The sequence below is a fragment of the Mustela lutreola genome, chromosome 1, assembly GCF_030435805.1.
Source record: "Mustela lutreola isolate mMusLut2 chromosome 1, mMusLut2.pri, whole genome shotgun sequence".
NCBI classification, from domain to species: Eukaryota; Metazoa; Chordata; class Mammalia; order Carnivora; family Mustelidae; genus Mustela; species Mustela lutreola.
In genome coordinates, this window is record NC_081290.1 from 71,453,416 (window position 1) to 71,480,566 (window position 27,151).

A 27,151-nucleotide genomic window follows, 5' to 3' on the forward strand; every position below is an offset into this window, starting at 1 on the left:
TATAACAGACTGAAAAGCAAATACTGAAGATGAGAAAATGCCTTTAAGCTTTAAAATACCACTGTGATATTTTCAAGTATGGTATTTAAAAACAAAAAAGCTAGTTACCAATACTATCATTCTCTCATTAGCAATTATGCTAATGAGAGAAACCAAAAAGAGGCCCTGTTTCTTTATCTTGTCTGACATAGCTCTGCTTTCTGCTACTAATCAAGCAACATTAGGAATGTGATTGAGAAAGAAAAGAAAGAAAGAAAGAAAGAAAGAAAGCCTGGAAGAGCTACTCTTCCTGTTAATTAACCTAGGGAGAAAACAAGACAAAGGAAATAAAAAACAATCGTTTCCAAACTAAGACACGAAAAATCTGAAAAGAGCTCTGAAAAGAGATGGACTTGATAGTTAACAATACATAAAAATGAACACTGGTTTTTACACATTTTAATCAACCAATTTAATACAAATACCTGATTTATACTTTTACACTAAATGGGCTAAGTCCCAAGTTCCAAACTGTAGTTTGCAGGCCTCTACAGTAGGGATCTTTGGAAGGATAAGGTACCTTTGGAGGACAGTGTATAAATGACTGTAAACATACACTGATTGTCCACTAGCTTTCTTAAATAGAATTTCTGAAATATTTTAGTAGGAAATTATATATAACGAGTGTAATTGATCAGATAATTTCTATTACAACATATAAATTCTGTTGTGTGTGCAAAATGTGGTAGAAATAGAAGAGAATATGGAGGAATCATATCTTTAAAGTTAGTGATACATTACAATCCAGTAAGAGTCCTTTAATCTTTTCATGAAACTTTTCTCTATACATGTTGAAATACATAATGCTTTCTGGCTTTTCTTCAAACCAAAACTTGTCAAATTCATAGACAAGGTAACCTGCAGTGAAAAATAAAATATAAATACAGTGCTCAGTAAAGGAAATCACAAACAAAGCATTTTAATGTGCAGAACCAGGGGCACCTGGGTGGCTCAGTGGGTTTTAAAGCCTCTGCCTTCAGCTCAGGTCATAATCTCAGGGTCCTAGGATTGAGCCCTGCATTGGGCTCTCTGCACAGCGGGGAGCCTGCTTCCCCCTCCCCCTTGCCTGCCTCTTTGCCTACTTGTGATCTCTCTCTGTCAAATAAATGAATAAAATCTTTAAAAAAAAAAGTGCAGAACCCTCCTTTAAATTCCACATGAAGATATAATAATCAGACCCTATGACCCAGCAATTGCACGACTAGGTATTTATCCAAAGGATACAAAAATAGTGATCCGAAGAGGCATCTGCACCTGATGTTTATAGCAGCGATGTCCACAATAGTTAAACTATGGAAAGAGTCCAGATGTCTACTGACCCACTGACATATGAATGAATAAAGAAGAGATGGTGTGTGTGTGTGTGTGTGCGTGTGTGTGTGTGTGTGTGTGTGTGTAATGGACTATTACATAGCCATCAAAAAGAATGAAACCTTTCCATTTGCAACAACACAGATGGAACTAGAGGGTAGTATGCTAAGGGAAATAAGTCAGAGAAAGACAAATACTATATGATTTCACTCAAATGGGGAATTCGAGAAACAAGACAGATGAACATAAGGGAAGGGAATGAAAAATGAAGTAAGATGAAAACAGAGAGGGAGGCAAACCATAAGAGACTCTTAACTATGGGAAACAAAATGAGGGCTGCTGGAAGGGATGGGGGTGGGAGGATCAGATAATTGGGTGTGGGCATTAAGGAGGGCACTTGATGTAATGAATACTGGGTGTTAGAAGCAACTGATGAATCACTAAATTTTACCCCTGAAACCAATTTTACACTGTATGTTATCTAAACTGGATTTAAATAAAAATTTTTTAAAAAGATATAATAATCAGAAATCATATTAATAAACTACTAGAGGGATGCCTGTGTGGCTCAGTTGGTGAAGCACATGCCGTCAGCTCAGGTTATGATCCCAGGGTCCTGGGATTGAGTCCCATATTAGCCTCTCTGCTCAGCGGGGAGTCTGTTTTCCACTCTGCCTTCTACTCCTCCTGCTTGTACTCTTTCTTTAACAAATAAATAAAATCTTAAAAAAAAAAAAAAACTACTAGAAACCTGGAAAAACCATTTTAAAAAAAGGAATATTTTGGTATGTTCAAAATAAGCTGGAATTTCAATAAAATATTTAGTATATCTACCGTTTGTCTCAAATGTCAATAAAATCCCTCAAATGTAGAGATACAGTACTATCAAAAAAATACCTTGGAGATAGGAAAAAGTTATCTCCAGAGATCCCTGAAACACAAATATGAAAGTAATGAGAAAACATTAGAAAGCATAAAGTACATGAAAACATTAGATAAGCATAAAGTATAATGAAGTCTACTTCATTATAAATCTAAGAATTATTTCTGCTTTCCTCAATAAACTAGTCAACACCTTCATTTTTTAAAAAAAGAACATATGGGGGCACTTGGGTGGCTCAATTGTTTAAGCATCTGACTCTTAATTTGGACTCAGGTCATGATCTCAGGGCGGTGAGATCTAGCCCCACATCCGGCTCTGTGCTCAGCATGGAGTCTGCCTGTCCCTTGGATCCATCTGCACCACCCCTCCAACCCTGACCAGCTTGTGCACTCTCTCTCTCTCAAATAAATAAAGTGTTAAAAATATATATATGCACTCTAAATAGTAGGCTTAACATTTTTGTTTTGCAATATCTTCATAAAAGTAGCCAAATAAACCATCAAAGTGTTAATGGCACTTAATAAATATGCATAGATATATTTACAATGAAAAAACATGAACTTAAAACCATTCCTAAATTGTACTTGGATTCAACCAAATATATTTAATATTATTTAACAAGTGTTATCATAGTGCTCGCCATGTACTCATGTGCAGATGTACTCTCACGGCAATCCTATGACTCAGTACTACCTTATCCCCATTTTACGGAAGAGGAAATGGAGTGTGCAGAGAGCTTTTACTTTTATTTTCCCCAAGTAATTTCTATGCTCAGTGTGGGACTAGAACTCACGACCCTTAGATCAAGAGTTGCATGCTCTACTGACTGAGCTAGCCAGGTGCCCACAGACCTTAAGTAACTTGTCCAAATCACATAGTTTACAAGTGGTCTCTATTATGTTCTAAGTTAGACTTTGTTTCCACCAGAATCTCATTTCCTCTTCTCAAAGGACTTTTAAGAAGGGATAGAAGTGATTTTTTTTTTTTTTTTTAATTGGACAGGAGAGGGAAAGAGAGCACAAGCAGGGGAAGCAGCAGGCAGAGAGAGAAGCAGACTCGCCACTGAGCAAGAAGCCTGATAGGGGACTCAATCCCAGAACTATGAGATCTGAGCCAAAGGCAGATGCTTAACCCACTGAGCCACCCAGGTGCCCCAGAAGTGACCTATTTCAGATAAACGGAGCAGGGAAAGACAGTGACTGCATAAAAGTGTGGCAAGACTATCATAATCACTTAATATGAAAACAAAGTAAATTCTGCTTTAGAACATCAGTCATAAATAAAGCAAACATTAACAGTTAAGAACCATGACATTTCAAAACTGAAATATCTAAGAAGACCAATTTAAGAAAGTATTTCAGATTAATCTCTTGATAAATAAAATAGATTTTGTTAACTAGGATATGTTAGAAAAGTGAAGAATAAGGCCTTGTTGGGCAGAAGGATGCTACTTCCTTCTCATTCCTAAAAGATAAACTGAGAATGGTAATCTTGTAATTATTTTTAAGTATACTTTTAATCTTTATTTCATTCAAAATTTAGCTTGTGTTTACAGCGGAACAATAGTACATCTACAGAAATTACATATTTGTGTATAAATTGAATCTGTGCTCTCCCCTACCCCTACTCTCATCACTTAATAGGTATGTACAATAAAAAATTTAGAGATTAATATATCTGGGTAGTATGAAAAATAAGACATTTATCTAAACTTTATGGTATTTTTGTTTTAGTATTTTTGGCTATTAAGTTTTAGCTATTTACTATACATATAAATCCTTTAGATTGCTTTTTTTTTTTTTAATGTGGGTTCTACACTGGGCATGGACCCCAATGCAGGGCTTAAACGCATGACCATGAGATCAAGACCTGAGCTTAACCAATTTAGCCACCCAGGCATCCCAAAACTGCTTTTCATTACTGTCCTCGGCAAATGATTACTTAGATCTGGAACAAACTGCTCAAGTATAAAGTACTAGAAATTTCTTGCTTCAGAGCTGGGTTATTGGTCTATAATGTAAATTGGTCTCAGAGAAAGACCTGCCTAAGGTCCTGACACTGTAATGGCTAAGTTGATGAAACATCAAGAAACTGCAGGAGTTGACACCAAAATTATAGGAAGCGAGCTAGCAGGGCCTTACATGACATAGACTCTGAAATCCTTGCGGGAAAGGATGGAAAAGAGTTGTTTCCACAAAGCACATCTATTTTCCTCTTGACTCTAGGAGTCCATGGAAATCCCACACAAAATTTCTAACCTTAAAATTCCCTGTGTGCTTTTACTGTCTCTAACCAAAGCCACAGGGGCTCCGGATATTTTCCAACAGGGGTTAAAAATAATGGAACCAGGGGTGCCTGGGTGGCTCAGTTGGTTAAGCAGGTCGTGGACCTGGAGTCCTGGGATCTAGCCCCACATCAGGCTCCCTGCTCCGCAGTAAGCCTGCTTCTCCTCCTCCTCTGCTGCTCCCTCTGCTTGTGCTCTCTTGCTTGCTCTCTCTCTCTCAAGTAAATAAATAAAATCTTAAAAAAAAAAAAAAAAAAAGAAAGAAAAGGGAACCACAGGAATAGGGATTGACTGTAAACTTGCCTGAGGGGCCTTGTGGGGTGACAAAAATGTTCTAAAATTGGATTATGATGTTAGTTGTGTAACTCAGCAAATTGACCCAAACTCGGCGAATCGTATACTTAAAACAGGTGAATTACTGGAGCGGTATCTGGAGGTGCGTGCTGCATGAAGGGAGTGTTTTGGTCTTGAAAATGAAAGCTTTAAAACTGCTAAGTCTTTGGCCTCATTTCTGCTCTCTTTGCAGTGTCTCGAACAGCAGCTGGCACCAAGTGCGTGAATGCCTGAATGCGAGGTATGGAATTCTATAGTCTGACAGGGATACTCTGAAAGAGAAGGAAAGAAGAATAATGCAGAAATGGATAACCGAAGGAACAAAGTCTCTGGTAAGACTTCCCAGAGAAGGTCATGTCTAAACCAAGATTTCCAAGATGCGCAGGGGTCACCTGGACAGAATGGAAGAAGCAGAAAGGGTGTTACAGGCCGAGCGAGAGGTCGAGAGTCAAAAGAGTGTAATACATTTGCACAACTAAAAGGCCAGGTGCCCACATTGCAGACAGGGGGGAGTTGGTGTCTGGCAAGAGAATGAATCTGGAGAGGTTACCAAGGTATGGATTATGAAGGGCCTTGTAGTGGAACCTTTTCAACAATTGTAGGCAGTGGAGCAAAATGATTTGATTTTCATTTGAAGTCATTCTATCTGCAATGTGGAGAAGAACTGGAAGAAGGTCATCACAGAGAGACAACTCAAAAAGCTGTCACAGTGACCCACTAACAAAAGGCCTCGTGCTGCGCAGTTACAGCGGGGATGGGAAAAAGTAAAGAAGGGCAAGAGATACTCAGCACCTGACAAACCTGGGACAAGGGATTAAGTGAAGGCAGAGGAGGCTGTGGGAAGGAGAGACTTGAATGATGCCTTCAACGTGCAGATGAAGAAGTTATGATTCAGCCGTTTATAACCAATTAGTTTCCTACATTCTGCCAACATGCAAGTGGCATTCTAAAGACACAAAGAGATCAAGAAAAGTAGAATGTGAAACTATGCTAGGTTTAAAGTCTTTGCTTCTGAGCAATAGCTTCACAGATCAATTTACTTAATTAAACCTTTAGTGTGCAAATCACAAGAAAACTTAATGGAACAGTAATAATAATGACTGCATTAGGAACCAGTTAGTAAGTACCCCCAACCTAACACAAGAAAGCCTGGCCTTGAAGTGGGGGTTGGGAGAGAATGTTCCTTTAAATTTGATTTCCTTATAAGACTAACAAAATAATCTGCAAATGGATTGTTCTTGACTCAACAGCATTCGCTAACAAGTTTACAAGAGGAAAAATTCGTTTTATAGTTGACTGGAAAATGGATGTCTACAGGAAAACTGCATAAATCCTAAATTAACATATATGTGAAAAAATGACCTTGCTGAATTTTTTTATTCAGCAAATACAGAAACTGAGGATAAAATATTCTTGGGGACTCATCTTCCATTATTTCCTTCTTTTCTTTTTTCTTAAGGTTGATTTATTTATTTGAGAGAGAGCAAGAACATGAGCAGGGAGGAACAGAGGGAGATGGGGGAAAGAATCTTAAGCAGACTCCCCACCCAGCATGGACCCGACATGGGGCTCAGTCTCACAACCCTGATATCATGACCCGAGCTACAATGAAGGGTCAGACGCTTAACCGACTGAGCCACCCAGGCGCCCCCCTTATTTCCCTAAGAACTTAATAAAATAAAATGTCAAGCGTAAATTACATATTTAGTAGAAATATGTCTAGAAATATCTAGTTTTGACTCATTTTAATACGCACAATAAAACTGATGAAAGTGTTCCATCGTCGGTATACCAGGAACAAAGTTGTAGAGATGAAACTTCAAAGCTTCACTCTTCAGCAAGCTATAAGCCATCTCGGTAAGGTTGATTCCAACTATTGCGTAAGAGTACCTATGTCAGAGACATTACCAGTTACACCAGCTAGCCAAATAGCTCATGATATAAATTTAAAATTATGCAAGAAATTAGTGAAAAATTACTTTGATGCATTTCTAATACAGTACTGGTTTTATGAATAGATAAAAGATTTTTATTTTTTTAGAGGCCTTTGGTTTTTTGGATATAATCTAAGAAGTAATAATGAAACTTTGGTCATACAAATACCAAAAACCTTTTAAAGCCTTAAAAAAAATTAAAAAGACTCTGAAAAACAATCTGAGGGTTTTGAAGGGGTGGGGGTGGGAGGTTGGGGAACCAAGTGGTGGGTATTGGAGAGGGCACGGATTGCATAGAGCACTGGGTGTGGTGCAAAAACAATGAGTACTGTTACACTGAAAATAAATTTAAAAAAAAAATTAAAAAGAGTACACTCTCATTGGTTTCTAAAACACACTGGGTAATCTGACATTTTCTCCTCCATTATCAGGGTATTTATTTTTATGATGTAATATTGTTATGTTTTTTCAAAGGCAGGTATCACTGTAATATAATAACAAAATAATTATGATAAAGCTGATAATCGAACCTCAACTACATTTCACTTTACAATTTTCAAAGCTATTTCTCATTTTCCTATATCTACGTCAAAGCTATTTCCCATTTCTATTTTCAAATCTATTCCTCAAGAAACTTTCAGAAAGTTCCTTACCTCCATTTTCTAACAAACTGTATCTTGTGACAAAAATATATTGAAATAATACAAAATTTGTATATGATCACATTTCACCTTAAAAATAATGGATCATGTACCATCTTTATGAAGTTCTTATTAATAAAAATAATCTCACTTTTAAAAATACCATGAAATACTTTCAAATTCAGATAATCTAATCAGTATTTTAAAATTCAAGAATTTACAATTTCTTTGAGGTATCCAGCTTACCCTAATTTTGGATGATTTGAACGGGAAAGAATCTGGTGAGCTTCACTGGTATAATTTTCACTGAAATACCTTTAAAAAGTTGAAGGAAAATAGTAAAATTAACATGTTATTCAAATTAAAGATATCCAGAAGAAATTTAAAAAGCTAATGTCAACAGGATAGTCCCCGGACTGCCACAATCATCCCAATCTCCATCTCAAATCGCTTCTGTGACTCTGAAATGCTTGTGAATCAACCTTTAATTCTGAGGGATCAGGCCTATCTAGTTAGTACAGGACAGGAGCCCTTGGCAACGCTTTGAAGTATTTGAAAAAGAAATGATTTAACAAGAGACTTTCTACCTACCTTTAAAAAAATCTAGAGTCCTCTTTTGTTGTTGTTATTTTAAATTTTCTATAAAATAGTGTGTGTGTACCTGTTGGGACATTCATCCTTTCTCCTAGGGTAACGCTTTCTATTGCAACTGGAATCTGTACTGTTTAATGCCATTTTCTGTGCAAACAGAGGAAAAGCAATAACCTTTCTTTTGCACTAAAAAAGCCCTCCTTGATCAGTGGTATAACTAAAATGCTGGCCATAAAACGCAAGTATTAGCGGGTATAATGGAAAAATATATGAAGCTACCTATTCATAGGCTAATACATCCTGTTGTCTTATACTAATGCAACTTCTTTGAATTCTTCGAGAGAGGGACTAAATCTTCTGTACAGCCTCCTGGGTCACCTCATGACGAACTGGTATTCATGCACATACACACGTATGACTGACTGGATGTTTGTATGAGGGTAAGAAGTAGAATAAACAGAGGGGCGCCTGGGTGGCTCAGTCGGTTAAGTATCTGCCTTTGGCTCAGGTTATGATCCCAGGGTCCTGGGGTGGAGCCCCACATCTGTTCCCTGCTCAGCGGGGAGCCTGCTTCTCCCTCTCTTCCTCTGCTTGCTGCTTTCCCTACTTGTGCTCTCTCTCTGTCAAATAAATAAATAAAATAAAATTTAAAAATTTTTAAAAAAGGTAGAATAAAAAGTGGCTTTCTATGGCTCATATAAATTTTAGAAGGCACAAGCACTGAAATTTTCACACAACAGAGAAATTTCTAACCAAGTTTTCTCATTTTCCTTCTATAGATTAATACTATAGACTTCCATTTTTCTTTACTACTTTTCAACCCATTAAAAAAAAGGTTGTTAATTTAGAACTCCATGAATGAAGGGGTATCCATGAACCACCTTAAATTCTGCATACATTTTTCTGTGTGTACATTTCCTGGGAAGAGAATATATAAAACTTTCACCAGATTCCCAAAGGGATATGTAATTCCCCAGACAGGAAAAAGTCCTGTTTTAGTGCAATGCTTTCCTTACATATACTAATTTTTCTCCTTTATCCCTAGGTTGACTCTAAGGATGCCCTTACTAAACTATCTTTCATTTTTTGTCATGATACTAATACAATTCAGTATTAATATTTTTAGAGCCAAACTACTCTTAAAGTATCCAATCTGTAACACAGAACAACTTTTAATTTCCTTAATGAACTTAGTCAACCCCTATCTTAACAGCATCTATGCAAAATGAACATCTATGCAATAGCAAGACTATTCTTTACAATAATCTGTAGAGTCCGACCCCTTCCCTCCTTCCGCCTTCCTTCTTCCCTCTCACCTCTTGCCTGCCTGCCTTCCTTCTCCTTTTCTACATACATTTGGCCTTAATTAGTATATTCAACGTAGCTGCTTCTATTTCCTCATCTATTCCGCTTTCTTCAGTCTCTCCTGAATTCATTTTCCGTAAAATATCCTTTCTTCTACACCTGCCTCAACATTCACTTACTTAAGTATCATCATCAAACTACCAGCTATCCTTTAAAGCAACAAAATATCTCAGGAGATTAGATGACAAAGGCCAAGAAAGTTAAAAATTAATCATATAAGGGTGTTTGAATAGCTTGTCTGGTTCTTGACTGTATCTTTACTTCAATCCTGAAGACTCATAGCTCCATACACAGGACAACAAACATAATTATAGGGGAATCAGAATGGATTTTTCATGTTTTCAACCATCTCTAGTACATCATTGGTAATCAAGTAATTACTAATAAATGTAGTCTTTGTCATTTTTTAAATCAGTAGATACCAGCTCTAAATGTAAGTATCTGTAAACCACTTAAAGGTCTATCAGAATCCCTTGCCACAATCTTGAATCAAATCCTACTCACTTAAATTTTAAGCTACATTAAATTCTTTCTCTGGCAAATGCTGAAAAATCTTTATTTCTGAGAAGCAAGGTTACTCAATAAAGAGAAAGGAAACACTATGGGGTGCCTGGGTGGCTCAGTCAATCGTCCAACTCTTGATTTCGGCTCAGGTCATGGCATCAGGGTTGTGAGACTGACCCTGTGTTGGACTCCACATGCTTATGATTCTTTCTCCCTCTCCCTCTGCTGCCCGCCCATCCCCCCACAAATGCACTCTCTCTTTAAAAAAAAAAAAAGAAACACCAGAATAGTGTCTGATTAACTGAGGTTGAAATATCTGTGTAGTTTACAAGTACCAAGAAGAAAGATGGTCTTTAAAGGCTACGAACAAAGAATCCATGTGTTCTGAAAAACAATGAATTTTAAAATATTTTATAATTTTTCCAAGTGGAAACAAACTGCATTTGTTCTACTTCAATTCCAACTGGAAGTTTATCAAAGCAGAAAACTGACAATCTCATTTTTAAAATTATTACTTTGTAATTTTTTCAAAGACTATATTTATTTATTTGAGAGAGAAAGAGAGTGCACAGTGAGGGGAGGGGCAAAGGGAGAAGCAGGCTCCCCACTGAGCCCAATGCAGGGCTTGACCCCAGGACCCCGGGATCTCATCCTGAGCAGAAATCGGACCTTTAACCAACTGAGCCACCAGGTGCCCGTATAATTATTATTTTTGTATTGTGTTGTAACTTTGGCAGGTATACTTACAGGGAATCTTTATAATCTTTATACTTACAAAATTTAGGTATTACAGAAAATTAAATACTTTTATGACTGGAAAAAATTATAGATATTGAAAACCTACTATGTCTTCTATTTTCCCCCAAATAGCTTTATCTATACAGACCTATTAATAATATCAGCACAGTTTTAGGACTAACTTTTCATAGTAACAATTATCCAAACTTTGCTAATGGTTAGATTTCCCATTCTAGGCATTTTATGGTCTATAAATAACAATTCAAGGACAGACATTAAGAGTGGAATCTTAATTTGCGTATCCACAACCATACTAATCTTCCAGTTTACTTTCTAGAATAGTTTTGGCCATCTATTCTGATTTTAATTACATATTTGGGGATTTCATATGTATGCCCAAGCATAAGTATTAAAGGAGGAATAAAAAGAGAGAGAGAGTTCATATAGGCTCTGAAAAGTCAGGGCTTTAGATCACTGATCACAGATGGTGAAGAGACTTTATTAGTATCAAGCTATATTTCCAAAATGGAACTGGAGAGCCAAGAGAGAAGTGGCAAGAAGATAAAATGAGTAAGAGTATACATGCTTCCTTAAGAGGTATCAGAAAGGAGGAGGAAAGAGAAAGGAAGAAGAAAGATATCAGTAAGTAAAGAAATCACACACACACACACAAAATGTTTCCAATGTCTTCATATTGTTGCCAGGATATTAGGAAATACTTTAAGCACCACAGGTATTAAAATTCAGAGATGGTATGAAACAACTGGATCAATTCTTACTAGAATTTAACAATACTGGAGGTTACACGTCATTTCAGAGAAGAAAAAATGTATTTCACTTACACAAGGTTGATTAATCCAAGTATCCCCATGCCTCTGAAGTCTGTTTTGGGATCATCACCCTGGAAACCAATGTCAGCCCACTGCTTGGAGATTCTAGCCTTCAACTTTTTCGTGGGCATTAGTAGATTCCAAAGCTGTACAAACATACTTCCATATTACAAATAATAGCGATGTTCTTAATTTACTAAGACATTTTTCTTCTCACAGCTGACATATAAGTAAGCTGAATGCTTTCAATTAAACAGCTTTAGTAGACAAATCATAGGAGTTCAACAAAGACTATATTTAGAGAACTTTTCAGTTACCCTTAAAAATGCAGCATACTTATTCCAATTTAAAAGACTGATATTAAGAATAGATTTTAAAAAGTGACAAGTATATAGAAATCTAAAACAATGAGATACCTTTATTTGCTATATATATTACCTAGTAAATAAAGGTATATATATATATATATATATATATATATATATATATATATATACACATACACACACACACACCAGGCTTGGTAAACTGCCTCCTTAAGAAAAAACAAAACAAAACAGTGTTAGGGTCTTGGCCCTTCACTCAAATACTACATACTAAAATAGGCTCCACTCTAATGGTGGGTCCCTAAACGGAAAAAGGGAAACAGAGGGAATCATGAAGAGGTAAGACTGACAGTATTTGAAGCCGTACGATTATTATTTTACAAATTTTCATAATTTTAGAAGAAAAATAATATGGCTTGGTTTTAAGTAAATATGTTCCTTAACACGGAACATTTAAAAACAGCAATCACAGATTAGCAACTGACTAACCAATGCAAAACAAAGTTTAAAAAATTTAATCATTTTCTAAATTCAACACCACAAGTCATCAAACAAAACAGACTTACAAAAGTTGATTAAAAAGTGTGTAAATATTTGCAGAACAGAAATACTTGCATTTTTTTCCATCTCACTACCATTTCAGGCATTGTTGAGTAAAGCACTCCTAATGAAAGGAGTATCCTGTCACCTAAAATAAAATGTGAAGACTTGTGACCTTACTTTAAAGACGGTCAGGACTCTGGCCCTGAAGCTAATCCAGTCATTAGACCGGGTTTTTCTCTGGTCCCTTCTCTTTCTACTAACACATCAGTGTCTCTCCACGAGTTCGGCAAGGGGTTTGATTATGCCAGTGATAAAGCCTCAGTGATGTGGGGAGAGACACAGTAAAACCAGTAACAGTCAAGTTAAATATGCACAAATATCAAATTTCTGGGTTCTACCCCTGGAGATTCTGATTTCATGGGGCAAATGTGAAATCTTACACTGTAAATATAAGACCTTGGTTAACTTTCGTGAAGGTGGTCCTTAAACTACAGATTAAGGAAGCATGTACCTACTTAGCTCTTTATCCACGAACACCGCGGAGTATGCGCAGTGGCTGTGGGATTTACCACCAGCAACTGGCTCTCTACCTTGAAAATGGAGTCTCATAATGAATCAACAAAATAAAAATTCTCTTGACCAAGATGCTAGGATGTGTATCTTACCCTTCTAAAGGGAAGGCATCATGTAGAAAAGGTCAGAAATTAAGGGAATAATGTAAACAATGAAGATATAAATGGTGGCCAACCTCCCGTTAAATATAAAGGTTCAGTCTACACCAACAGCCCTTTGAGGTGTGTAGTTTCATTATCCTCATTTTACAAAATCAATTTTTATTTTTAATTTTAGGTGAAGTGTATGTTTATACTTTCTCAGAAAAAAAGGGTTTTTTAAAAAAAACTTTTCTGTTTACTTAGATATTATCTGTTACTTAGATATTATCAATGTCTCTTTCCATAGCACTTTTAGATACAACAAACTCCTAACTCCAAGTACAATGTGCTATGTTCTTTATTTTATCCCTTTAAAAATGAAATTGGCCCCAAAGAAAATTACTTCACCTCCTCCGGCCTTAGAATCCTCATCCCTAAAACTAGAACGAAGCTGATAGGCTAGATGATCTGGAAAGCTTATTCCAGGTTTAGTAATCTCTACTTTCGTCCTCTCACTGGCCTTATGTATTTATACTTTAGAAATAAGAAATAGGAAAATTCAATTACTTTCTTAATTTTTAAATCTATGGTGGCATCATTTGGCAATTCACATTCTGTAAATCCCAAAATTTTTGACATAATAATATGAAAAGGGACAGTCATGTTCACAATTTCTAAGTAAGCTAAAAAAGAATGCCTACCTTATACAAGCAATTTACATAAAAAGTAGGGGGAACATCTGAAGCTTGTGGACTCATCAGTTGAAAAAATACCTCTCTCAGTAAGTTTTAATTTATTTCAGAATTAAAAGCATTAAAATAAAATTTACATGAATATATTTTAATGAGGCTTATCAGAAAATTGCAAAAATAGCTAAATCTTTCACCAACAATAATAAGGGGCAAAGAAACTGGATGATTGGTAAGCCTCTAGAATCTGCACACAGACTTTACTGGCTTAGATAGAGAAAACAGAAATTTACCTTGAGAAGCAGCTTTTCATGTTGGAGGTTATCAGAGTCATATGGCCTTTTCCTCACACTTTCTACATCCAAATAGAGCTGTTTATAACCCGATATCTGCAGTAAGCATGCCTTCATACAGATTTTAAAACTGAAAATGAGAAAATTATTATTTCTAAAAATTGTTCCTTCTTACCACACTAAAGTAATGCCTTCCACATCTTGTGTGTCACATGTCGATCTAGAAAGCATTTCTTCAAGTCCTCATCTACTGACGTGAGAGGGTTGAACTGGATGAACTCTACAACCCCTTCGGCTCCAATGTTTTACAACTGACTGTGTGTCATCTCCACACCTCACAACAGAAGTACATAATAAAAGAGAACACCATGAAAACAACATACCTGGTATCCTTCTCAGGGTTAATATTCTTTTCCTTCATTATATCCTCTACACATTTGTCCACTTCACTCTGGACAACAAGAGTTGCTTTCTGCAAAACCTGTTTATGTGAAAGAAAGCTGAATGAGGAAAATCTCTTAGAGCTGAAACACTACAGGAAGTTTTGGGATATTTAGTCAACATACAATGCATATATTAAAATGCAAAATGAAATGAAATTTGTTTCCCCAGGACTAAAATAATACATACATACCCACATACATACATGCATGCATGCCTACATACATACATACATACATAAAAGAGAAGCAGCAGGATGCAATGAAGCCTTCCTCAACTGAGAACCAACAGATTCTCAAGTGTTAAGTTCTTAACATACGAGCTCCCACCATACTGGGTTTGTGAAGCAGATACTTTTTATACAATTTTTAAATTACATGTATGTGTACAAAAATTTTAATGTAGAAGTCAAAAAACCTTTTAAATGCAGAAGAGCAAAAAGAAGAGAACTCAAATATTCTTGTAATTAATCTGCTACCGCTAGAAACAGTCACTGGTAACTGGTATCCTTAGTCTTTTTTCTCTTCATGTTAAACAGATTTCTTACATATGTCCTATAAATGTCCACTGGATCCTTCTTTTAACAAATAGGCAAGTTCAGGACTTTTTTTATCCTTAAAAAGTTAACTCTTATCACTCTGTAAACTACCAACAAAATTCTCTCTGGTATCCTTTATAACCCCAGGCAAAATATTTTCATCATACCTGAAGTTATGCCTCTGTATCTCCTGGACCTTTCTTCTGGAATGTTCCTTCCCAATCACTAAACATATCAACACTGCCCATTTTTAAGCTAGCTCATGTACCAGGCCCAAGAAATTTTCCCTGATTTTATTCAAGGGGAATTAGCCTTTCCTTTCTTGGAATCCCCAAAGTGATTTATCTATAACCTTTTTATGATGCTTTCTACTTTCTAAATTAGTTACTTTTGTATATTAAGTGGGAAATTCTTTGAGCACAGAGATTGTATCTAGCTCATCTTTTCCTATCCTGCATGTAAAAGATAATTGACCAAATAACTGTTAAACGGAGATATTTAGCAGATAAAAACCTTAAGAAAGGCAACTGTTTCACTAAAAGACACATACAACAATGCATATGATTATTTTTAAAAAGGAAGAAAAGGAAACAAAAAGAAGACTCCTCAAAGTAAATGTAAAAGTGAGAAGGAAAATGATCAAAGACTAACAGTTGGTAAGGATACACATATAGTCAACAAGGTCTAATTGGTCAAACCCTGAAGTAATATGGCTACAGGAAATGACTTGAACCTTAAACCCCAGTGGTAATTAAAGGGTTATCTTTACCATGGATAGAAACCTTTTGCTTCCTGAAACATGAAAAACCTAGTCAAATATCATTTGCTTTTGTGAGGACTTCCTCAGGCCTGGAGTTAGCTACTCCCTTTCGTGCACATACTCACTGAAAGAGTACTTATGACAATGTATTTTTGTATTTGCTTACTTTTACAGATTTGCCACTGGCCTTTGTCTCTCTTACATTATGAAGGAATGAATAACTGATTGAATGAACTTGCTCAAGGCCTACATAAATGTAGAGACAGATTTCATATTAGAAATAATGTCTAGTCTCTCAGCAAATACTTTTCCTGTAGACACTCTTCTATGACTTTTTTATTTATTTGTAAGATTTTATTTGAGAGGGCATGCCCGCAAGAGAGAGCACAAGCAGGGTGGCATGGGGGGCAGAGGGAGAGGGAGAAATAGACTCCCTGATGAGCAGGGAACTTGATGCGGGACTCAATCCCAGGACCCTGGGATCATGACCTGCGCCAAAGGCAGATGCTTCACTGACTGAACCACTCAGGCACCCCAACTTCATTCTCTTAACAGATTACAAGGGCTATACTAGGAACCTTACATTTGGTATAAACTTTAGCATGCAGAGTGCCTGGGGGGCTCAGTGGGTTAAAGCCTCTGCCTTTGGCTCAGGTCATGGTCTCAGAGTTCTGGGATCGAGCCCCTCATCGGGTTCTCTGCTGGGCAGGGAGCCTGCTTCCCCCTTTCTCTCTGCCTGCCTCTCTGCCTACTTGTGATCTCTCTCTGTCAAATAAATAAATAAAATCTTAAAAAACAAAAAACTTCAGAATGATCTTGTCATTTTCTCCAAAAATAGCTTGCTGGGATTTTGACTGGAATTACATCGAATCCATAGGTCAATCTGGGAATTGACACTTTTTTTAAAAAAAGATTTTATTTATTTATCTGACACAGAGAGAAAGACCACAAGTAGGCAGAGAGGCAGGCAGAGGAAGAGGGAGAAGCAGGCTCTCCCCTGGGCAGAGAGCCCATGTGGGTCTCAATCCCAGGACCCTGGTATCATGACCTGAGCCAAAGACAGAAGCTTAACCCACTGAGCCACCCAGGCACCCCTGGGAATTAACATCTTAACAACACAAGTCTTCCAACTGATGACCATCTGGTATCTTTCCACTTTTAACTTTTCTTAGGAAAAGGAGTTTTAGTGCAGAAGGGTTGTAGAGCTTTCATTAATCATTAAATATTTTATATTTCTGAATGCTCTTGTAAGTGGGACTGTTTTTTTATCCTGTTTTCCAAGTTTGTTGCTAATTTACAGAAGCACACCGTGCCTTAAGACATTGCTAAACTCTTATATTGATAATGTGAGTAGTTTTTGTAGACTTCTTACGGTTCTCTGCACTCACAAACTATGTCATGTGTTAATGAAAAGTTTTCTTTCCCATCGTTTTAGATTTCTTTTCCTTATTGGACTACCTAGGATCTCTAGCACAATGCTGAAAAAATTCAGAGAGCAACCCTCTTTACCTTGTTCCCAATTCAATGCGGGAGCATTCAATATTTCAGTATTATATAACATGTTAGTTCCATGTTTTTCACTGATGGCCTTTATTCGGATGAAGGTTCTTCTATTCCTAGTTGAGTTTTTAATCATGAATGGGTATTGAGTTCTGTCAAAATAGTTTTTCAGTATCTATTGAAATGATCTTACTTTTCTCATTTACTTTGTCAATGTGGTGAGTTACATTCATTGACTTTGAAAACTCCACTGTGATACATTACCCTTTTTATAGATTACTGGAATCAATTTGCTAATAAGGAACTTTTGCATCTGTGCACATGAAGAATACATCTTTATAATTTTCACGTATTACACTGTCCTCGTCTGGTTTTAGTATTGGGGTTATAGTGACTTCACAAAATGTGTGTGTTTTTTTAACTTGACTTTTTTTTCCTGAAGATTTTATTTATTTGACAGAGAGAGACACAGCCAGAGAGGGAACACAAGCAGGGTTAGTGGGAGAGGGAGAAAGCAGGCTTCCCGCCCAGCAGGGAGCCCAAAGCAGGGCTCAATCCCAGGACCCCAGGATAATGACCTGAGCTGAAAGAAGACACCCAACGACTGAGCCATGCAGGTGCCCCTCTACTTGATTTTCTAGGGGTTTATAATAGTGGTATTATTTCTTCCTAATGTTTGACAAGAGTTCACTAGTAAAGGAGGATTTTAATGAATCTTGGAACACCGCATCAAAAACTAATGATGTATTTTATGGTGACTAACAATACAACAACAAGAACAAAAAAGGAGGGTTTTTGGTGCAAAATTCTTAAATTACAAATTCCGCTTATTAGGTGTGTGGCTATTTATATTTTTAAATTTTGTTTTGTATTCATTTTGATAAATTGTATTTTTCCAGGACTTTGTCCCTTTCATCTATGCTACAGAATTTATTGGCATAAAATTATTCATAGTATCCCCTAATACTTTTTAATTTGTAGTCTGATGTCTCTTCTATCATTCCTGATATTGGTAATTTGGGTTTTCTCTTTCTTGATCAGTGTTGCTAGAGGGTTATTAATATCGCTAAGAATCAAATCTTTTCAATCAACTTTTGAGTTTATTTCCCATTTTTGTCTGTTTACCATTTTGCTAATTCATCTTTTTATTATATCTCTTCTTTTACTTACTTTGGGTTTAATTTGCTCTCTTCTGGTTTAAGGTGTAAGCACAAATCATTGATTTGAAGCCTGAAATCACGTAGTTCAATTTTTTAAAAAACTTCCCTTGTGAGTTCTTTTCTGATCCATGAGTTCAATTTTTAATTTCTAGATATTTGTGGATTTTCTAGATGTCACACTTTTCTAAGTTAGCACTATAGAGGACAGAAAACATACTTTGTATGAGTTCAAGCCTTTGAAATTTATTGAGACTTTATTTAAAGACCCATATATTGATGTACCTGTATGAATATTCCACATGTACTTGAGAATGTATATTATACACTTATTGGGTATAGCATCATAAAAATGTCATTCAGGTCAAAATAAAGTATTGTTCAAAGTACTATTGTAAAAGTATTTTTCAAAGTATTGTTCAAATGGTATACATCCCTTCTGATTTTTTGGGGGGGAGTGGGTCTTTTTGTACTGTCAATTATTGAGAAAAATGTATTAAAATTCCCAACTACAACTGTGAATTCATGTATTTCTCCTTTTAGTTGAGTCAATTTTTCCTTCAAGTATTTGGCAGCTTTGTTAATAAGCACACATACTTTTAATGTTGTTGTGTTTTCTTAAGAAATAAACCCTTTTATCATTACAAAAACAATCCAGTCACTGATAATATTCCAAGTTTATATTTTCTGAAACAAAGACACAACAGCTTTTTCATGCTTGTTTGCATGGTGTATCTTTTTGCTACTTGTGTCCTTATGTTTAGAGTATATTTTTTGAAACAACATTCAGTTAATGGAGTCTTACTTTTTTATCCATCTGTCAATCTCTGGCTTATTCTCTAACTTTTGGGTAGGTCTTTGCTTCCTCATCAAAAATAAAATAGCAGCCTGGATGGAGGATAAATATAAACCATTACAACATTTTCTATGTTCAATTTGAAGGTATATTCAATACTGGAATATACAGTTCTGACAGAATTTCTGAAATCAGTAATTCCAAAACTTTCTTTTTTAACCTGGCTTGAGCCATGTACACACCCAAAGACAATTTTCCCAATATTGTTTACTTCTACTAAAGAAAAAGTAAGTGATAATAAAGAATAAGAAAACAACAAATATGAATCACTTATCATATATTTTGTAAGAAAATTTACATATGCTTTGTGTATGATTTTATTATTAAACAGCATCTGATGAACATAAAAGTGAAACAGTCTTTTTTATTGCACCTACCTTGAGAGTAGGTTACAAACTACATGATTAACACATATTTCCAGGCAGCAAATATCAACAGTGAGTTTCACTATGCAAGTAAATTCGGGGAGATTATATATACAGAGTATGAACATTTCATTTGTGAACTACAGCGCCTATGTGGTTATATACTTAAAGGTTAGGGATCTAAGCCTACCTTTTGCAAAATTAAAGACAAAAAAAAATACGCAAATGTAATCACTGGACCATACCATCGCCCACAGATAAGTGAACCGATGCCATAAAACTGATTTATCATTCAACAGCTAGAATGTTGTCATTATTTAAAAGCCAAGATAGCAGCTATGACTGAAAAGTACAGCCAGTCCAAAACACTATTAGACTGACAAAGTGTTCTTTCTTTCAATTTCAAAGTTTTCTAATGCCTGTATATGCATTAGTACAGTTGAGTTTTGCAACATTACCATACACTGCACAGCAGCCAGACTTGTTAGAACAATACTGAATGAGACTGCTCAAATTCCGGTAAGGTTTTTGTTTTCACTTATAAATCCTAAAGTTTAGTAACCCTTAATATACAATTAATAAGTAGTCCTTAGCCTAAAATATAAGCAAATGAGACTCAATTTTTAACAGTCAAAGAATTTCCACTGAAATAGTTCACAACCCAGTAGGAACATACTATCACTGCTTTAAGGAATAAAGTGGCCTTAATAGACTAAAATCACTTTTATTCACAGCAATTATCAGCAAGGTTAAGTGTTTAAATACCTAACAAGGGTTCATGAATATTTAAACTTCTAAAAATCTTGTAGTATATATTGGTTTAATATCATTATCATTAATATTACTAACAACTACTATTTGTCATATACCTACCATGTACTAGGTATTCTCTTAGACTGCTTTCATATTAATATCTACAATCCTAAAACAATCATGTGGATATTAACACCTCCTTTTATGATAAGAAAATAAGTACCCTGCACGTAAGTCAAACCACGAGCAAGTGATGAAATCAGGATTTGAACTCGGACTTTTCTCATACTGATAAAAAAGTAGATCAGATTAATAGAAATGTATCACAAAATCGAAATTTGATTTTACTCCACAAAGTAAATGCAAATATACAAGTGAGATGTAATACATATCAGAAATGGTATGTTTAAATTGATGAGGCTTCCTCCATTTGTTTAATGACAAGTTTACCTCAGATCTAAAACTTCAAGAAAACCAGCTTCTGTGATTTAATTTAGTAAGGAACTACCCATTCATTGACTATCCTTTTTTTCAGTATGCCCTACAAAATACCATTAGCAATCTATACTTTTTAATAATAAAAATTTGGGGTTTTTTTGTTTTTAAAGATTTTATTTATTTGTCAGAGAGAGAGAAAGAGAGAGCAAGCAAGCGCGTGCACAAGCAGTGGGGGGCAGCAGGCAGAGGAAAAAGCAGACTCCCTGATGAGCAAGGAGTTCCATGTAGGACTTGACCCCAAGAACCCGGGATCATGACCCGAGCCCCATGACCCGAGCCCAAGGCAGCAATTATTGGACTGAGCCACCTAGGTGTCCCAATAAAATTGTTAACAATACAATGTTAATATTTACTTTTCAAGTGGGCTTTTCAGTCAGTAAATCAGATAAAAAAGAATAAACACTGTATTTTTCTTTAACTCATTACCATGATGTTGAAGTTCCCAGTAAAGTTTACCTATACCTTCTCTAAATGCCTATTCATAATTACATTCAACAATGCTCTTTACTTCCAAAGACCCGAAGATCCTGTTGAACATATGGCACCATTCAAATTTTTGGTCAAGGATTTGACCAAGGCACTGAAGTTCTTAAAAAGCAAGATCTTATGTATGGTCCCACTTAAGTTTGGCATTATTATACCACATATAAAATCCCATTAGTAAAATCTGTGACCAAAACTGTTGTTACAATCAGTTGTAGGAACAATAGTTACACAGACAGCTATGACACTGAGCTGCTAGTTTCAGAACTTCTCTAGAGGTTCTCCCACAGTTTATGATATTGTTATTTTGTGACACTGCATCTTAAGTTTTTTGTTTTTTGTTTTTTTAAGATTTTATTTATTTATTTGACAGAGCGAGATCACAAGTAGGCAGAGAGAGAGAGGAGGAAGCAGACTCCCTGCCAAGCAGAGAGCCCGATGCGGAACTCGATCCCAGGACCCTGAGATCATGACCTGAGCCGAAGGCAGAGGCTTACCCCACAGAGCCACCCAGGCACCCTCATCTTAAGTTTCAATTAATGGAGGAACTATATGGGTGGATAAATTTTTAGAAACAGCAACTTGTTACATTTTCGATCCCTACATTCTTATTTTAAAAAGAAGAACAAGAATATTAATCACTTTCTAGGATTCCAAACAAAAGAATCAGACTCCAGATTCCCGTTCCCAATATATATTCATGTAAGAGTTATTCTTACCTTGACCATTCATAAAAAAAGACTGTAACTAAATCAGTAAAGGCACTTATTTTATAGGTCACTCCCCAGAACGTAACTGATATGCTTGCAACATTCAACAGTGCCCATTTTCTTTCTGGCATGAATTAGTAGCTCATATTGGTATCACTAGATAATAACAAGTCAACAGTTTTTCATTCTATTTTTTATCCACATTGTATATCATGACCAAGTACAAACACACCTATAGATATTTAGAATATCAACAGATGCACACAGATAACTAAAATTAAAATTTCATAAAACAATATTTAACTTTACTATAAATAATCAGTATTTTCTGATTATCTTGTATTCTATTTCTTTTGTTTTGTTTAATGCTGGCTGTGATCTACTATGGGATTTTAAACAATGATCTAGATGACCCATACTCTACCTTTCCCATACCAAATTTTGTATATATATAGAAATCTATCTATATAGAGAGAGAAAAAATTGTGAACTACTATAGAGAAGTACAGCATATAGCAGACTGAATCATTTGTCCCAATTTTTCACTCCCCTATAATTAAATTATATACTCACATGCTTACCCTGGCTTCGTAGTGGGCACAGTGTATTTGTACATTTCTTGACTTGGACTGGCTATGCAACTTACTTTACCCAATGGGATGTTAATGGACATGACAGAAGGAAACTTAAAAAATATGTCTCTGTGGTTGGACATTCAATGATCTACTGTGAGAACATTCTCAAAGTACCCATACATTTTCAACCTGGGTTCCAATAATGACACAATTGGAACTAACCTGAATTTGGGACCTACTTGAAGAAGAATCTCTCTAGTTGGCCCGAAGACCATGGGCAAGAAATAAACAATGTATTGTTATATATGCCCCTGAGATTTTATAAGTTTGTAACACAGCAAAAGCTAACTAATAAACAGCATGAAGTAGGACTTAATTTTGGGTCAAAAGGCATGTGACGCAGGGTTTTTGGGGTTTCTTTTTTTTGTAACTATCCAAAATTGTTTTTATCTCACATAAGAATCTATCTGAAGGACACAGGTTATGAGATTTTTTTTTTTTTTTTCCCTAAGAAGATGCTTTCCCAAAGGCTGTTTTGAGGCAAAATAAACAAACAAAACCTCAGATAGGGACTAATTATTCAAATACCTTCTCTATGCATGAGTAGCACACACACACACACACACACACACACACATAAAATGTTTCAAAAATAAAATAATACTTTCAAAGTGGGAAATTTCATGTTAATACTCTACAGCGAAGACTCTTCTAGTAGCACATTAAAAATAATTCTAAAACTGAGGCATTCTTTTTTTTTCCTGAGGCATTCTTTTAAAGAAAAAGAATCTCCAGGTTGAGTTTTCTAGAACTACCACCTTGATATAATCCTACCTTATTCTTGGAGTATGTCAAGGAATTTTCTGAAATAAAAAGAAAAAAGAATGTTACCACTTAAAAGCTGTTTGTGAATTACTTCATAAACAAATAATATAAATATCAAGCCAGTAATAATAGTTCTAGAAAATGTGATTTCTACCTGTATAACACAGCCAACATTTTTAAATGTTATCCTCACAGTATAGAGAACTAGATACAATTCCAAGATCCTCAACCCAATACAACACCAGAGCCAAAAAGTTGAGACCATTCTAATTTCCCGAAGGTCATGTTTCTGTGCAAACCCCCAGTGTCTACTAACCAATGCAAATTCATTCGTGGCTACCTCACAATAGCTTAGGTCCCAGAAACTCATCTCAAGAACATACAAGGAGAGTGCCTTTTACTATATTTTCTTCATCTGTTGGCTTTACGAAGTAAGCATTTAGATTTGAGGAGCCAGTGACTGATTTACAACAAAGGGGCAAACATGTAATGACTTAGATTATACAGCCAACTATCTTCTGAATAGAGATAGAAAAGCAGCTTCTCCATTCTTGTCTTCTGTTTCAAGAATGACTAGAACATTTCTACTAGACTATTTAAACATTTTTTTTCTTGGCACATTTACTAAGTATCTTTATTCTCAGCAATTTGAAAAATTCAAGCAAAAACAGTTTTGCCACAAATTAATGCCTCAGTATGTTCTTCCCCCATAGTACAAAACATAAACCATGACTGCTAAGATTTCTTATCAAGAGGTACTTTGTTCTTAGAGCAGCCAAAAGGGCAAATGAGAACTACAGGCAATAACTGAAGTCAGCCACGAAGTTGTGAAAAAAAAAAACTAGGGAAGTAATTAAACTTCAATCATCCAGCTGCCCTGAGGTTTACTCCCTCCTTATAGCTCTCATTCTTCCCAAGTTGCCTTGGATACCAACACCCACTCCCCAGATCTCACAGGGGTGGATTTCTTAGTTGAAGTACACTTGTTCAACACAAAGGAGGATTTAGTTAAGTCATGATTTTCCATTCAATATAATGAACATGAACTGTAGCCAATCCCTGGTCTTCCTTACTCTGGTCAAAGAGTAATCACCTCAAACCACATTTCTCACTCCTCTGTGTTCTAATTTAAAGCAATATTTTCAATTAAGCATTGAAAGCTGATGAACTTTAGAAGGTAACAGAACACCACTGTGCAAAAGAAATACAACACAAGCCAAAGTGTGAGCCATGTGTGTACTTTAAAATTTTCTAGTAGCCACATCACAATAAAAGAAACACATGAAATTTATGTATTTAACCCAAAACATCAAAAATATTATCATTTCACCATATCCTGAATATACAATTATTAATGTGGTATTTCTATATTCCTTTTTCATATAGTCTTTGAAACGCAGGGTGCGTATTATGCACATCTCAATTCAGACTAATCACATTTCAAGTGCTCAATAGCCACATGTGGCTACTGGCTACAACACTGGACAGTACAGACTCTGTAATAATCTTCAGCAGGGATCACTAGATACCTATTACTGTTCTTTCACAAATTACATAAAAAAGACGAAAAGACAGATAAGCGTGCAGAATATAAAACTGGTCTAGATTCAGACACTCTTCCCCATCATTTAAGTGAAAATTTCCAAGGATATAGAAATATAGAGATTTTTCTCTGGAAAATAGGTTGTAGCTATAACCTAAGGTACAACTGTTGAATTTTAGGAGCCAGAGATCATTTTTTGCACAGATGTGGAATGAAATTATGATTCCTTTTCTATCAAATCATAGTTTTAGAATTGGAATAATTCAAAGCTAGATTTCAAAGACTAAAAAACTAAATTGAAGATTCTTGATCAGGATACACAATGAGTGCATCTGTCACTATCAATATTGAGAAAGAATATTCATTCAGAGTTAAAATTGATTTATTGTTTTTCAGATAACATTACCTATCCTGTGTGTCCTTTGTGCACCTACATAGGTATCAAAAATTCGTTGCAATTCACATTTTCCAGTCATCTGTCGTAAGAGCCATTTCATCCAAAAGCGAAAAAAGTGCCCATAGAAGAACTCCCACAAAGAAATAAACATTTTTTTTTTAATCCTGGAGAAGGAAATATGACAGATTTAATGACCTTAAATTAGATTTAAAAATGGGAAAAAAAAAGTTATTTCGACTTATCAAATCCCAGATTGTATCCATCATGTTCTTCCACTGGGTCTACTTTGCAGTAGTAGTTAGGCATGTAAGAAAACAATGACAGATGTAGTAAATACCATTTAGATCAGTTAAATAATGGATGGTCAAATAGTCAATTTCTCACTTTTTTAGGAATTAACTGTAAAAATCAAACTACTTACTTAGCTTCAACTCCTCAGTTCCCTATAGTCTCTGAGAATGGGGCTCAACAGTTCCAAGAACAAAAGGGACACCACGTAGCCACAATTAAATCAAATATGCCATACATCTGAATGGTTTGTATAACGAGGAGCTCTTTTAGCCCCGACGTATAATTCCAGTTACATCTGTCCTGCAGTCAGGAGATTCCAGCGAATAAAACCACAACACAGGGCTTACGAACTGAATGAAGTATGTAAGTTGAACCCAGAGTAGATCACACCCCGGCTAATAAGTGCTGATTTTCCATTCAAGAGGTGAAGGGCAGAAACACTAATAAAGAGTAATAAACTACACCCTCGACAGAGCAGAATCTTGACGGCATTAGAAAAACCTTGAACTTCTCGAGGAAGCGGGGGTGGGGGTGGGGTAGGGGGAATACCAGTGAGAAGTTACTTTAAAATAAAAATGCTTTATCTATCCTTCCTGCCTTCAACATTCCCACAGGTACAGCGTCCCTCGACTCCGGCCCGAGGGGCTGTCAAATTTGAAATCCCCGCAGGTCAGTGCAGAAGCAACGCCCACCGTCAGAGATGGGGGCAGAACTGCGACTTGAAAATGAATCCACCTAGGTCCGCGCTCTCGAGGACAAAAGAAGCGAGAACTGCCGAGCACGGGCAACGCCAGCCTCGAGGCGCCGGAGCCCCCCGGACCTCGGGGAGTCGCTGCGCGGAGCCCCCCTTCCGGAGCCTGGCCGAGCCCAGGTCGCGCGCTGCCTGCGAGTGGGAAAGGACGGCTCGCACAAAGCCCCGCCGGCCTGGGCACCCCCACGGTTTTCCTTAGGACACCGAGGGGTTCAACCAGCCCGCGCGCCCTCAGCGCAGCCGCGCCAAAGCAGCGACGGCCGAGAGGAAAAGAAACAGCAGCCACCTCACAGGAGCGGAAGAACTAGGGGGGGAAGCTGGAGCTGCCTCGGTTTCCCCAACTGCAAACAGCCGGCAACGGAAACGACGCTACCCGCGGAGCACTCCCTGCAAGCACCGCGACCCGGAAGTCGGGGAGGGAGGCCGCGGGAACGCCCTCCCCGGGGCACGGCCCGCCCCCGCCCCGCCCTTCCCGCCACTCCGATTGGCCCGAGCTCCACCAATTGCTAACGCCAAAAGGCGGTAGCTCTGAGTCGCTGGCGCGCGTGCTCGGATTCTAGGGACGCCCAACGGTTTCCCTGGCAACGACTTCCTGGAGGCACGCCCTGTGCCAAAGGTTGGTCTGTCAAAAGCGCGGCTCTGGACGTCCTTCTCGCCTTAAACCTCAGGTTGCTTGCGCGTCCTGGAACTGTGTGCTACTCCTAAACTCCAAGAACTCACGGAGAAACAGCGTACTTTTGGTAACCTTCAT

General features: G+C 36.7%; 1 protein-coding gene across 2 annotated transcripts; it reads right to left on the bottom strand.

Annotated features, from left to right (window-relative positions):
- Window positions 1–422: 422 nt before the first annotated feature.
- Window positions 423–26,824, bottom strand: ELMOD2 (ELMO domain containing 2). Of its 2 annotated transcripts, none has more exons than XM_059168295.1 (9): window positions 26,687–26,824; window positions 25,368–25,522; window positions 23,428–23,456; window positions 14,341–14,438; window positions 13,958–14,087; window positions 11,466–11,599; window positions 7,672–7,740; window positions 6,607–6,740; window positions 423–897 (listed from the first exon to the last, which is right to left on the bottom strand). In XM_059168295.1, the coding sequence occupies exons 2-9, from the start codon at window positions 25,507–25,509 to the stop codon at window positions 752–754; spliced, it is 882 nt and encodes a 293-aa protein (XP_059024278.1). In that variant the 5' UTR covers window positions 25,510–25,522; window positions 26,687–26,824; the 3' UTR covers window positions 423–751. The 2 variants fall into 2 exon arrangements, with proteins under 2 accessions (XP_059024278.1, XP_059024287.1); XM_059168304.1 differs by lacking the exon at window positions 26,687–26,824 and adding an exon at window positions 19,159–19,241 and having other exon boundaries at window positions 25,368–25,441.
- Window positions 26,825–27,151: the final 327 nt, after the last annotated feature.